At 40.4% G+C, this 12,849-nt stretch overlaps 1 protein-coding gene across 1 annotated transcript in view; it reads left to right on the top strand.

Moving 5' to 3' along the window:
• Nucleotides 1-12,849, top strand: part of LOC110489131 (glutamate receptor ionotropic, kainate 3) — a 115,150-nt gene that overhangs the window by 93,990 nt on the left and 8,311 nt on the right. The window contains exons 12-13 of the mRNA XM_021561718.2: nucleotides 5,290-5,408; nucleotides 12,184-12,401. Coding sequence (XP_021417393.2) covers nucleotides 5,290-5,408; nucleotides 12,184-12,401 — 337 coding nt within the window. The remainder of the gene's footprint in view (nucleotides 1-5,289; nucleotides 5,409-12,183; nucleotides 12,402-12,849) is intronic.

Raw genomic sequence — 12,849 nt, 5'->3', positions numbered from 1 at the left:
CAGCGATGTAGTTTTTCTGTGACAACACTGTCTTTCACTAGGAGAGCACCATGTTGAACATGCCAAAATAAAAGGCGCAACCTAACGCTTTAATGTCTGCAACTGTGTATGGTTGCAGCTATGTGGAAATGTTTTATCTGGGAAGATATAGTGCACAAAAGAAGGCTGGCCAATCCGAATCTCTGCAGAACTGAGTCCGTCAATGATCGTCTCAAGTGATTCCATCATTTGGGGATAAGGAGAGGTCTCTGCTCGGCAGTAGGTCCATGTTCAATTGGTACAAGTCCAACATTTTGTGTGAGCTGGTGGGTAGTGATCAAGGCAGTTATGTCAGCGTGGGCTCTCTGTGGAGCCCAGCATTGGAGGAAAAGAATGAGAGTAGCAAACCACCAGTGAAGTTATGCTCTCCAATTCAAAGCGTTTCCTGTATAATTTCTCTGCAGTTGTAATGCTTCTTTGAGCAACTTTCGTTTTCGAAATGTATAAAAATAAATACCTGCCGATACCTGGAGAAAGAAATTTGATAATAATAAAAAAGTCTCATGACATTTACTTGTGCTTGTTATCATATCCACATTCCCCACAAATCATTGAAAATCATTGAAAGTTGAACCTATTAGTAAATGCATGAAATTAGAATAGATTGAAATCATTGAAGAGTATCTCTGATTTTTTAAATGTTTCCCTATGTGTTCCAAATGTGTTCCTGAGACTTTCTGTGGCATTCTTTACATAAGAGATAAAGAAAAGAACCCATGTGCCACTTGCAGGCATCCTCCTCGCCTTGGGTGGTCATTGTCACTGCTTCTCACCACTTCCTGGTGCCTCCAAATGCAGAGTGGTGCTTGAGGAAGTTCTGAGAATGTGGAGCTTTTGAAGGGGCTTGAGGTTCTGAGAGGAGCCAGCTGCATTCCTCAAACCTCTCCCATTATGTCTTGAGACAAGCTCACAAGCTCGTTTTAGCACCCTGTTCTATAAGTATAACTAAAAAAATAATCTCTGACTATTGCATCATTCTTTGGAGATCTGCCTAGAAAGCGAGCAGAAGTGATTTAGCCAAAAGAAGGCTCAAATAGCAGTTTGATGTATGGGTGCTTGAGATGTTAGAAAAACCAGAACGCCTTGAAGAAAGAGGCAAATGTATGTTTTCAATATCAGGTAGGCACGTACTGTACTGATTGATAGTCTATGGGTTTAAAACAATTCAGACAACTTTGAAATCAAAAGCTTTTCTGGACAATCACGATCCATGTCACTGAGCAGGCACTCATGAGAAGAGAACTATGAAAGCGCTAAGCCTTATGCTTTGCCACAGCCATCTTGGAGTCCATGACTATAGGTCAACAATATGGGAAATCTACTCGAGTGCTTACAGAAGCGTGACAACAACAAATGAATCACAACCATGCTCTAAGTACGGAAGAGAAAACATTGAGCAATGCCCGGTAGAGTATACTGTATGCACAGTGCTCTTAAAACCTGGCATCTCTTTAAGGATGTAACTAGGGGGGTAGAAGTCATCACAAGCTTCAATGCTGCATTACACTATCCAGGACCTGGAAAATATACCTTTGAAATTCCATAAGATAAAAATGGGCAGTGGAATACAGATGACAAAATAAGACTTCTTCTATACCATGCCAATGTTGATAAGAACTTACGCTCTAGCAAGTGTGTAATAATGGACTTTTTCCCCAGTCATCCTTATCTTTTCAAATAGCAACACATTGGCCAAGTTTCAATTTCTTTGAGTAACCGCTTCAGGTGCTTCTGCTATGTCTGTCTAGCTGCCGAGAATGAGGGAGAGGCGAGGGTTTGCTTCTGAATCTCATTCAGGCTATTTAGAGGACTGATTTTTTGGAGAGATTGTTGCATCATTAGAGTGTGACCTGATTTAATGAAAAACACACAATGAGTGGCGAAGGTGCATAAAGATTTTGAAATTAAAATGTGACATCATGGTTTTACAACTATCCATTTAGTTTTTAAATTACGGTGTGTGACATGGTTCAATGCGCCATTAATCAGCACAATCTACTATTTTTGGTTTTTAAAATTCTCTGCTAAAATTGTGTTCATGTATACTGTACACACTGTGCTAATGATGATACAAAAATATTGTAGCATAGAGCAATATACAATACAGAGAATTTGGTACACAATGAATTTCTATTGAGTGCAAGGATGCCGCCATCTTTAAACACCTTCCCCATTAAATGGAGATGCAAAGCTATGTGTTCCATTAAATCAGCTATTTCCCCCAGGGGTATGCGCAATGCCAATGTCTACACATTTACAAACAGTACATTTATATTTTCCAACGGGGCTATACATTTGGGTGAGTTTTTTGTTGTTGTTGCCTGAGTAGCCTCGTTTCACTGTCAAAAATAAAATTAAACCATCTAGCGTTCAGCAAAATAACAACACAATGTCAAATACAGGTAGCCTAGTCAAATAATTAACATCCAATCACATTAACCGTTACTCTCTTGCGCAGACATTTAAAAATAAAACATGAAAATGCAAACACTTGTTCCCGACGCCACTTGGTTACACTGCAGCATCCACTGAGAGACTCTTGCTGCCAAGGGAATGCCTGACAGCTTGAAAGACATTTTGGACACTACAGTGATAATGGTTAACTTTGTTAACGCAATGCCCCTGACCTCTCATTTATTTTCTGCATTATGCAATGATATGGGCAGCAACCATGTAACGCTTTTACAACATAAGTGTGCTGGTTATCAAGGGGCAAGGTATAGACATGTTTTTTTGACTTGAGAGACAAGCTTAAAGTTTTCTTTATTGACCATAATTTTCACTTGTCTGACCGTTTGCATGATGATGAGTTTCTCACATGACTGGCCTATCTGGGTGATGTTTTTTCTCGCCTGAATGGTCTGCGTCTAGGATTACAGGGACTCCCCACAACTATATTCAATGTGCAGGACAAAATTGAGTTTATGCTTAAGAAGTTGGAGCTCTTTTCTGTCTGCATTAACAAGGACAACACACAGGTCTTTCCATCATTGTATGATTTTTTGTGTGCAAATGAACTCAAGTTTACGGACAATGTCAAATGTGATATAGTGAAGCACCTGAGTAAGCTGGGTGCGCAATTACGCAGGTACTTTCCCGAAACGGACGACACAAACAACTGGATTCGTTATCCCTTTTATGCCCTGCCTCCAGTCCACTTACCGATATCTGAACAAGAGAGCCTCATCGAAATTGCAACAAGCTGTTCTGTGAAAATGTAATTTAATCAGAAGCCACTGCCAGATTTTTGGAAAGGGCTGCGCTCAGAGTTTCTTGTCTTGGCACTTATGCCCTTTGGAACCACGTACCTATGTGAGAGTGGATTCTCAGGCCTCACTAGCATGAAAATATGAGCTCTTTGTCACTTCCCACGAGCCGGGTTGTGACAAGTCTCACACTCATTCTTATGTTTGATAAATGTCTCATATAGTGTGTGTGTGTGTGGCAGGCTTACAATGATGGCAAAAAAACATTTTGAGTGTGCGCTGACCCTGGTGCAAGAGGGTGTACACAGCTGGAGGTTGAATATTTGAAGGGGTACGGGACTGTAACAAGTTTGGGAACCACTGCATTAAATACAACAAATGTTTCGGGAGACACTTTATTGACACTGTATATGGTCCTCACCCACAAATATCGCTCAGCATAAATGTCACAGTGACTGACGAGGTAAAAATAGATCATTGGCATTTGACATCTAACTTTTGAAGGTCTTGATTTTAGTTTCTTCTTTTTGAAAAGAGACTATTTTCGGGATTATTTCATTTGGATCATCTGTAGAGCATCATCCTATCAACAAACTATTTGTTGATAGCAGCTGCTTGCTAAGGTTACGGTTAGGGTTAGGTTTAGAATAAGGGAAAGGGTTCAGATTAGGTTTACTGCTATTAAGATTATTGAAATGTTACTGATGGACTATCAAAATAAAGAGTTACCTAATTATCTCCGCTCATTGGCCAACTTTCACAAAAGTCAGTAAATAGAAGCAGCATATTTTAAGAAGAGTTGCCATCTGGCTTCGAAGGATCTAAGCCTCCTCTTCCTCTCCTCTGACAGCAAAACACCCTGAATAAATCAGATCGTATTTGAAACATTTTCCAAATGAATTTCAGGAAGGGAAAGCACTGACATTTACCATGTGTTATCTCGCCATCTGCCTTTAAAAAAGTGACTGTTTCATCGATATTAAAGGATTTACGGTGTGCAGCACTTTGAAAATACACTAAAATGGCAGAGTATGTGGATCCACGGGCTTCGCAGGTATTATTCTACTACATTTCCAGCGTTGCATGCCTCACGTTCTATCACATGACATTTTCAATATCTGTCGTCCTGAAAGTGGCATTTTTGGTGGACAGTTAGCTACCTTTTGAGCACAGAGATATATAAAGGTACGGCAAACCTTTTTGATTTGAACAGGGTTGACAGACAGCCATCGTCAAGGACACATAAGAGCACGTTAACACAGCTGACAAATGTACCACAAACAATCACTTTAGTGAAAACAATACATGTGGACGTCTTTACAGCTCGTCTTTTGTTTGTATAGTGAGTAAAAAGCCATATGAAAATATGGCTCCTTGTGCAACCCGTAATTTGTGCCCACGGTTGCACAGTTCTTTAGGGACACTGTAGGCTAACACTTCATGGGTGGTTTTTGTCAGGCGAAATTCAGGTTAAGTGCTAGGCTCAAGGACACATCAGGAGTGCTCTATCCAGCGGAGAGGCCTTCGATGCAGAGAACTAGAATGTATTATTAAGCACAGCTTCTGTTCCGGTCTTATTAGAACCAATTTGAGATGCATTACTATGGTTCAAACCCCAAAGCCACAGGATTACTGGCCAAGAACATGAAATGAATCCAAGATAGGTATACCCATGCATAAAACATGTAAACTTGGGAGCAATATTTCAGATCTGTGTAAGTCCCTATATTACAATATGAATGCAGTTATATTATATCATTGATTATTAAACTGCTTTGAGTCATAGTTTTACTTCAAACTAATTTTTCTCTTTCTTTGTATATAATATCTGTGTGCAAACATTGGTGGGCTACATGAGTATCCATTATTTCTATATTGATATTGATGTTGGTGAGACAGGGATTGAATTCCAATACACATTATCTCTTTCCCCATGCCTCATCAGGGTTAACTGAGCCCCACAGTAACAATACACTATTATGCCGAAATGGTGGTACACTGGAGCCTTTGTTCCTGATATCATTCTCCACCTGTCTCCCTGTAGGTTCAGTCCATACGAATGGTACGACGCCCATCCCTGCAATCCCGGATCCGATGTGGTAGAGAACAACTTCACCCTCCTTAACAGCTTCTGGTTCGGTGTGGGCTCCCTCATGCAGCAAGGTATGGTATAGCCTAGCTTATTCCCTCTTTCACCTGTCAAAAGCAACAGTCCCCCCTCCACTCCCTTCCTCCTCTGCACAGCCACCCTCCCTTTCCCTCCCTCTCTTCACCTCTTTAACTGACAAGCTACCTAATTTCCATTGTTTTAGAATACACTTGCCTGTCAGGAACAACTGCAGCTCAGACGTACATTACAAAAGAAAGCTGTTGTCACCTCCCTGCCTGCTCATAGAAACAGGAGTAGGTGTCAGACACCTGTCAGAATGTGGCAGGTAAAAGACAGAAAACACGGTTGCATTTGTTTCCCCATAACACAGCTGTTTGTGTTTTGGGACGAAAGGGTAAGTTGGAGAACGTGTCTGACAAATGCCAGCTGTCACTCCTCGCTGGCATTGGCTATGGCCACAAGGTTGACGTTTATATTGTTGTGTTTCCCGAGTCCTTGTACCAAAGACCCATTGTCAAAATATATACCCCCCACACAGCTCAGCTCTCGGGACAAATTACATTTTGTTAAATGCCACTTGGGCCTTTTATGGTGCTGGAGTAGTGCCATTATTGTCCTTTATTCATAATATGAAAGTATGTCAATTCTCAGCATCTTTCTTATGCTAGAGCAGACAGTTAGCTTTAGTCTTTCCCCAACCCCCAAAATACCTATTTGAATTATTCCACCTTCTGTGTAAGCTTACACAAATCTGAGGAAGGTTAGGGGAAGGATATCACGGCAACACCAAGCTAATGCGGTCGTCTCGTCCACCCTTGAAGACATTCGTAAGCAAATGGAGCCCCATAAATGCTTTGACGTAATGAAGTCAGCCGAGGATTTAAAAAAAAGAGCTACTAATAAAATGTTTAACCTCAATGTAACAAGACAAATTAGGGAGGCTCGACGAGGCTCGACGGTGGATCTCTGCCGGTAAGGAGAGCAAATGCGGCAATCCATTAAGCACAAAAGCTGTGCTCCTCGGCAGCTCTCCCGCGTAGCTGCAAGGTATCTCTGACAATTTGCATTGTGAGTGGAGGCTAACAGTACAATATGAAAGGGAGGAGAGGAACGAGCAAAACAGAAGGAAGTTGGTGATTCATCTTTGAACAAGACGGATGGTAGGTCTTGAATCTTGAACTTAAAATAATATTGAATAAATAATTAAAGAATATTGTTCCTTTGATACTGTCCTCCTGTAAGCAGGTTAATGTTGTTCCCCCAGATTACATTACTATACAACAGGATATTTTACTTCGACACAGCAAAATGGTCTGAGAGTTAACTAGGTCACAGAAAGTAAAGTGTACCGGAGGTGGTTCGCTGAAGTCCACTTGCATTATGAGTATAACTTTCCTTGATAAATCATCCCAAAGTGTCTAAAATGTATTTTTTTTAAACTCTATACAGTTATTTTAAAATGATTTGGACATCAAACACGGAAAATTATTTTATCTGGGATATTGACTTGCATTGTTCTTTGGACACAAGCGCAAAAGAAAAATGCATTTGGTGACAGTAGCAAGGATAACAAAATGAAAAGGATATCTACTTTTGGAATTTGAGTGAACTATCCCTTTAAGATCATAGCGCTAACGTGGTCTGGAATCGCTTAGAACAATTACGTTAACAAGTTACAACTACTCTTTAAACATGTTGCCTTTTCCCAATTTAACTTAGTTCCCTATGACGAAGTGAAAAAAGTAGGTCAAACATTGATTCTCTGGAAGACATACCCAATGAAATGGGTATCTCCTCATAGCAAACCTTTACACTATCTAATCGATTGATCATGTAATTTATCAATGCAGCAATAACATAGTCTTCACCCTGGAGCACCATGTGCTGCCTGTGCACGTTTATCTGTGTTTAGATGGAGGCGCCAGAGGCGGACTGGCCATGGTGGCTGGTGTGTGTGAGAAAAAATGACCATGCAGTTCAGCAGGTACTCACACTCAAACCATTAAAAGGAAAAACCATTGAGCGGGAGAAATATACTTCATTTAATTCCATGCTGGAAAGAATACAATAAGTTCCAGTGGAAAGTGCAAAAAGTTCAATGTGTTCTGCCCTGATACAAATGGACCAAATATGTATCCAAATGGGTCCATTTTGTTATACACACCAGACACCTTATGCTCTGCAGCCAAACTCACCGACAGTCGCTGAGGAAGAAGCCATTTCATTGACATGTTTAAAATGCAAATGGCTATGTTTGGAAGAGGAAGAACAGCCTAATAAATCAAATTCCTGCCAGCTTGTCTGTAGGAGTGAGGTGTCATACAAAACAAGAATACACAAAATGGAGAGGTGTAAAAGCAGACCTTGCATGCTTCAAAAGAGGCGTGCCCTGGGCCGTGTGAGGCTTTGCTCATGGCAAACAGTGTCTGAGGTGTTGCAAAACGGGTGAAACATGAAAATAAGTTACTATATTGATATGCAAAATGTGTAAGTAACATAAGCTATACAATTTATTGCATTTATAGTCATGGGGCATTGTTTTGACCTTATCGGTGTTAGTTTTCTTATCCCGATATGGAGAAGAGAGTTTCTCAACTTTGAAAACATTTTTAGTTTTTTATGACGTTCAGTTTTTAAAAGAGATTAATAAGCAGTAACAGCCTCTGGTGTAGAGAGCGTGTTTTTATGTGATGATGCCACGAAGGAGAGAATGTTAAGTTCAGGTAATGATTCTCACGGGAAGAGGTGCCTCCCTGATGTTAAATTGAATCTTTGCTTGTGGGGAAAATAACATGGGGAGAAAGCCAGGGCATTGCATTTAATAGTACTCAGTGCTTCTAAATCCACAGAGAATATAACTCTTAAGCATGTGTGCTTTTGTCAAGGCTGTTATAAGGAGCCACGAGTAGTTGTGAATGCTTTTTGCTAGTCGTATATTGCATTATGGGTGATAGACGGTACTGTAAACACACGAATTTCACACAGGTGGATCACAACAAATGTTACTAATGTATGTAATATTACAAGCATCAAGAATCATCACAGTGAATTCTTGTAATTTTTGTTTGTGTTGATTAATCCCATAAGGGATGGGTTGCCAACTGGTGCTTTTACACAAAAAATAAAATGTCCTTAATTCATTCAGCATCCCTGAGCCTAATACCTTTCTCAATAAAATTGCCATTTTACCGTAGTGTGTATTTAGTCACACCCCCATTATGTAACCTACTTTATATTTGAATGTTTTGTCATAGTGTTTTGCAAGGCCTTTCACTGTACTTGTGCACATGACATTACAACTTGAAACGATGACGTCAGCACCTAGCCATTCTAGCTGCAGCAGCCCTGCAGTCACTCAGATTGTGTTGCTTTGTTGACTGGAATTGCGTCATTATCTTCTGCTCTGAAAGGACATTTGGCTTAGAAGACATGAAGTCCTTCTTCAATGAGATGCATAGTGCATTGACAAGGTTTTTATTTCCTCGGCAGCACTGTGTGACCAATCCGTTTTTAGTATTTATTTGAGTGTCCTAGGTGCCGTGCGCTCCAGCTGACAACAGCATTTTATGGCCTGGAATCCAATTGGGCTACCAGTTGTACCAGTTCCTTACCAGTTTGACTGCTGAGCTGAGTGTCCTATCACTTAAGTGATAGTTCTTACCTTGGAGTGTTACAATACTGGCCTTGTTTGCCACCGTGTAAGGCTGTCAAATTACAAAGGACAAATCCAATCAAATTGGGTAAGGAAGGTTAAAAAGCTGACCACTTTACCTCCTCTCAGTGGGGTGGTTACTCTTCAAAATTGCCCTCATAAATCTTCTCAGTAAAGTAGTGGAGGGCACTGAACTCAACCTCTGGTGGAGAGGTTGTTTTAGACGTCGACAGGGACAGAAAATAAAGTAGTCAAAAAGCTATTGTAAACAAGATATATGGGAATTGAACTGACAGAGGACCTCACAATGTCATACTAAATGCTGTGGGAGGCAGTCTGGCCAACCTAAGTAATTGAACATTTATGTCCAGACTGATAAGCCATTTTCACCCTGTTAAATGTAAGTTGTCACAAATGGATGTATGTTATGCATGCATTATTTGTGAGGCACTGCTCCACACAATTCAAAATCATGCAAGGAAGATTACAAAACACAAAATCGACACATTGTAATCTCAAAATGCATACAACAGCCCATATAAAAGCAAGCATGTAGTGCATGTATACTATGCAAGCCATTTTACGGGTGCAGGGAACATATGACTGTGGCAAAGGAGGTGAAACATTTCAAAGGCAGAGAAAGAGCCGAATAACATTTCGATGTGACCTCTTTGTCTTGGTGACATTATTTTAATTGGACACATGCCAAGTGGAAGGGTTCTTAATGAAACCCCACAACGAAGAAGCAAACGCGTGTCACTTTATTATTTCAAAAACACCAGAACCGATTCCACCATCAGTTTGTGCTTTCTGTCTGTTAAAACCTCTTTGGGCTGCAATCCCGTTAACGGGATGATATGACAACAGCCAGTGAAAGTGCAGGGCGCCAAATACAAAACAACAGAAATCTCCTAATTAAAATTCCTCAGACATACATGTATCTTATACCGTTTAAAGGTAGTCTTGTTGTTAATCCCACCACAGTGTCCGATTTCAAATAGGCTTTAAGGCGAAAGCAGCACAAACGATTATGTTAGGTCACCACCAAGCCACAGAAAAACACAGCCATTTTCCCAGCCAAAGAGAGGAGTCACAAAAAGCACAGAGATAAAATGAATCACTAACCTTTGATGATCTTCATCAGATGACACTCATAGGACTTCATGTTACACAATACATGTATGTTTTGTTTGATAAAGTTCATATAAAAAAAAATCTGAGTTTCCTTCGACGCGTTACATTCACTAGTTCCAAAATCATCCAGTGATTTTGCATAGCCATATCGATTCAACAGAAATACTCATAATACATGTTATATACCTGTCCTTAATGCAACCGCTGTGTCAGATTTTTTAAAAACTATACGGAAAAAGCAAACCATGCAATAATCTGAGACGGCGCTCAGAACAATCAAGTCAAAATAAACCATAAATGACATGCTAAATATTCCGTTACCTTTGATGATCTTCATCAGAATGCACTCCCAGGAATACCAGGTCCACAATAATTGCTTGATTTGTTCGATAATGTCCGTTATTTATGTCCAATTAGCTACTTTTGGTATACGCTCGTTCTGGTCAGCGTTACGTCGGACAAAAACTTCAAAAAGTTATATTACAGGTCGAAGAAACATTTCAAACTAAGTACAGAATCAATCATTAACCATCAATAAAGTTCCAACCGGAATATTCCTTTGTGTCTTGAGGAGCCATGGAACGCAGGTCACTATCATGTGAAATGCACGTGACCAGGAAATGGCTGACTGCCAGACACCTGATTTATTCTGCTGTCATTCAGTCCCACAACACAGTAGAAGCCTCATTCAAATTTCTAGAGATGGTTGACATCTAGTGGAAGCCCTAGGAAGTGCAACTTCATTAATATCTCAAGCGATTTCAATGGCAACTGTGTTGAATACATACCAACCTCAGATTTCTCACTTCCAGTTTTGATTTCTCCTCAGGTTTTTGCCTGCCATATGAGTTCTGTTATACTCACAGAAATCATTCAAACAGTTTTAGGAACGTCAGAGTGTTTTCTATCCAATACCAGTAATAATATGCATATATTAGCAACTGAGACTGAGGAGCAGGCCGTTTACTTTGGGCACCTTATTCATCCAAGCTACTCAATACTGCCCCCCAGCCAAAATAAGTTTTAAGCTTGGTGGAATCAGAGGCCGCGTTCCCGGCTGACTACATTGCAGATGCATGCCAGATCTCCAGCCCAGACTACCCACTATCTACTGACAAGTCGGACATACTGGACAATTTAGTGTTGCACCTCATCCTGGGGGCTATCACTATAATGAACAATTCTATGTAGCTTCCGTCTATGGGCAGGTGGAGGGAGGGGGGGGGGGGGGGTGTTATTTATGTCTGCCTTTTTGTTTCTTGCTGTGTTTTATGCGTTCATGTGTGAGCTGTGCTAGGATTTTCCTCTTGTACGACAATAAACCTGATTCTAACCTGACTGATATCTCACAATGCACGTATAGGTGTTTAACATTTCAACTAACTTCATCATATGGTATAGCAATCAGATAGCTGCAATCGATTACTTGCACACAACCATTGGATGGTGCATGCAAAACAACTGGAATATTGTCAGCTTGGAACATGACCATTATTTTAAAATGAACTCTCAGCCCAGACTGAGGGTTTGTTTGGATACAGGAATTCTACTGTATCTGGCATTAGATTTTGGGATCGCCCCCCAAAATGTTCTGCTCATCCTCTTTCTTCATAGCCAGCTAATTGTAGTCAAATTAAAATATAAGGCTGCCAGGTACATATATATGCCCCTTTAGTTGTTTTCCATCTGAGAATTTGAGTAAGACCAAGAGTGTACACTATGTGTGTTCCATTGATCACCTTATGTGAAAAAGCAACCACATGACCACTGTGTTTGTTATATTCTGTAACAGTCGTAAATAAAGAAGATGCGTATGTGATGTCAAACGTCTCCATTACAGGGGCTACACTAAATGTTTACCTCTGGGGGTACTCTTGAGTTCAAATGGGTCCCCTAAATGGACAGAAATATATAATGGAATATGTATATGAACCCTACAGCCAAAATTCAAGCCAAAATGTGAGCTAAACAATTAGCGACTGAATACCTACAGTGTATCTGTAAGATGACTGTTGTTCTCCCTCACCCTGTCTGCCATCCAGGCTCTGAGCTGATGCCCAAAGCCCTGTCCACCAGGATCATCGGAGGCATCTGGTGGTTCTTCACCCTCATCATCATCTCCTCCTACACGGCCAACCTGGCCGCCTTCCTCACCGTGGAGCGCATGGAGTCGCCCGTGGACTCTGCCGACGACATCGCCAAGCAGACCAAGATTGAGTATGGTGTGGTCAAAGACAGTGCCACCATGTCTTTCTTCAAGGTATGCATCTTAAAAGACGTGGTCTGTCTTTGCTTTGGTTTTGAGTTGTGCTTTGTTTCATTACTCATGTTAAATGAACAATCTGCCAAGAACGTTATCCGAAAAGAACAGAATTAAATCTCTTCATTTAATTTCTCCAGTCTTTTTAAGTAGTTTGAATACGGCCCCATTCATTGATTGAAGCACGCTGAGTACACGCAGTTATATTGTCATAAATCTTGTTTATGAAGAACTGATGCTGCATCAGTACTTTTTTTATATACAGTATGCTTCTCAATAAAATAAATAATCATATTATTTCACAAAATATATTTTTTTATTTTATATTTTATATTTTTATTTCCAGTTAGATCTTAATTCCCACTGCAAAAGCAAGTTCTCCACTTCTCCACATTGTTTTATGGGATCCTCCCAAAGTTTCAGCTTTTGCCCTGCAGTGTTCTCAACT

This window comes from Oncorhynchus mykiss, chromosome 2 (assembly GCF_013265735.2).
Source record: "Oncorhynchus mykiss isolate Arlee chromosome 2, USDA_OmykA_1.1, whole genome shotgun sequence".
NCBI lineage: Eukaryota > Metazoa > Chordata > Actinopteri > Salmoniformes > Salmonidae > Oncorhynchus > Oncorhynchus mykiss.
The sequence above is the reverse complement of the archived record's forward strand: the minus strand, read 5'-3'. Positions and strand labels throughout refer to the sequence as shown.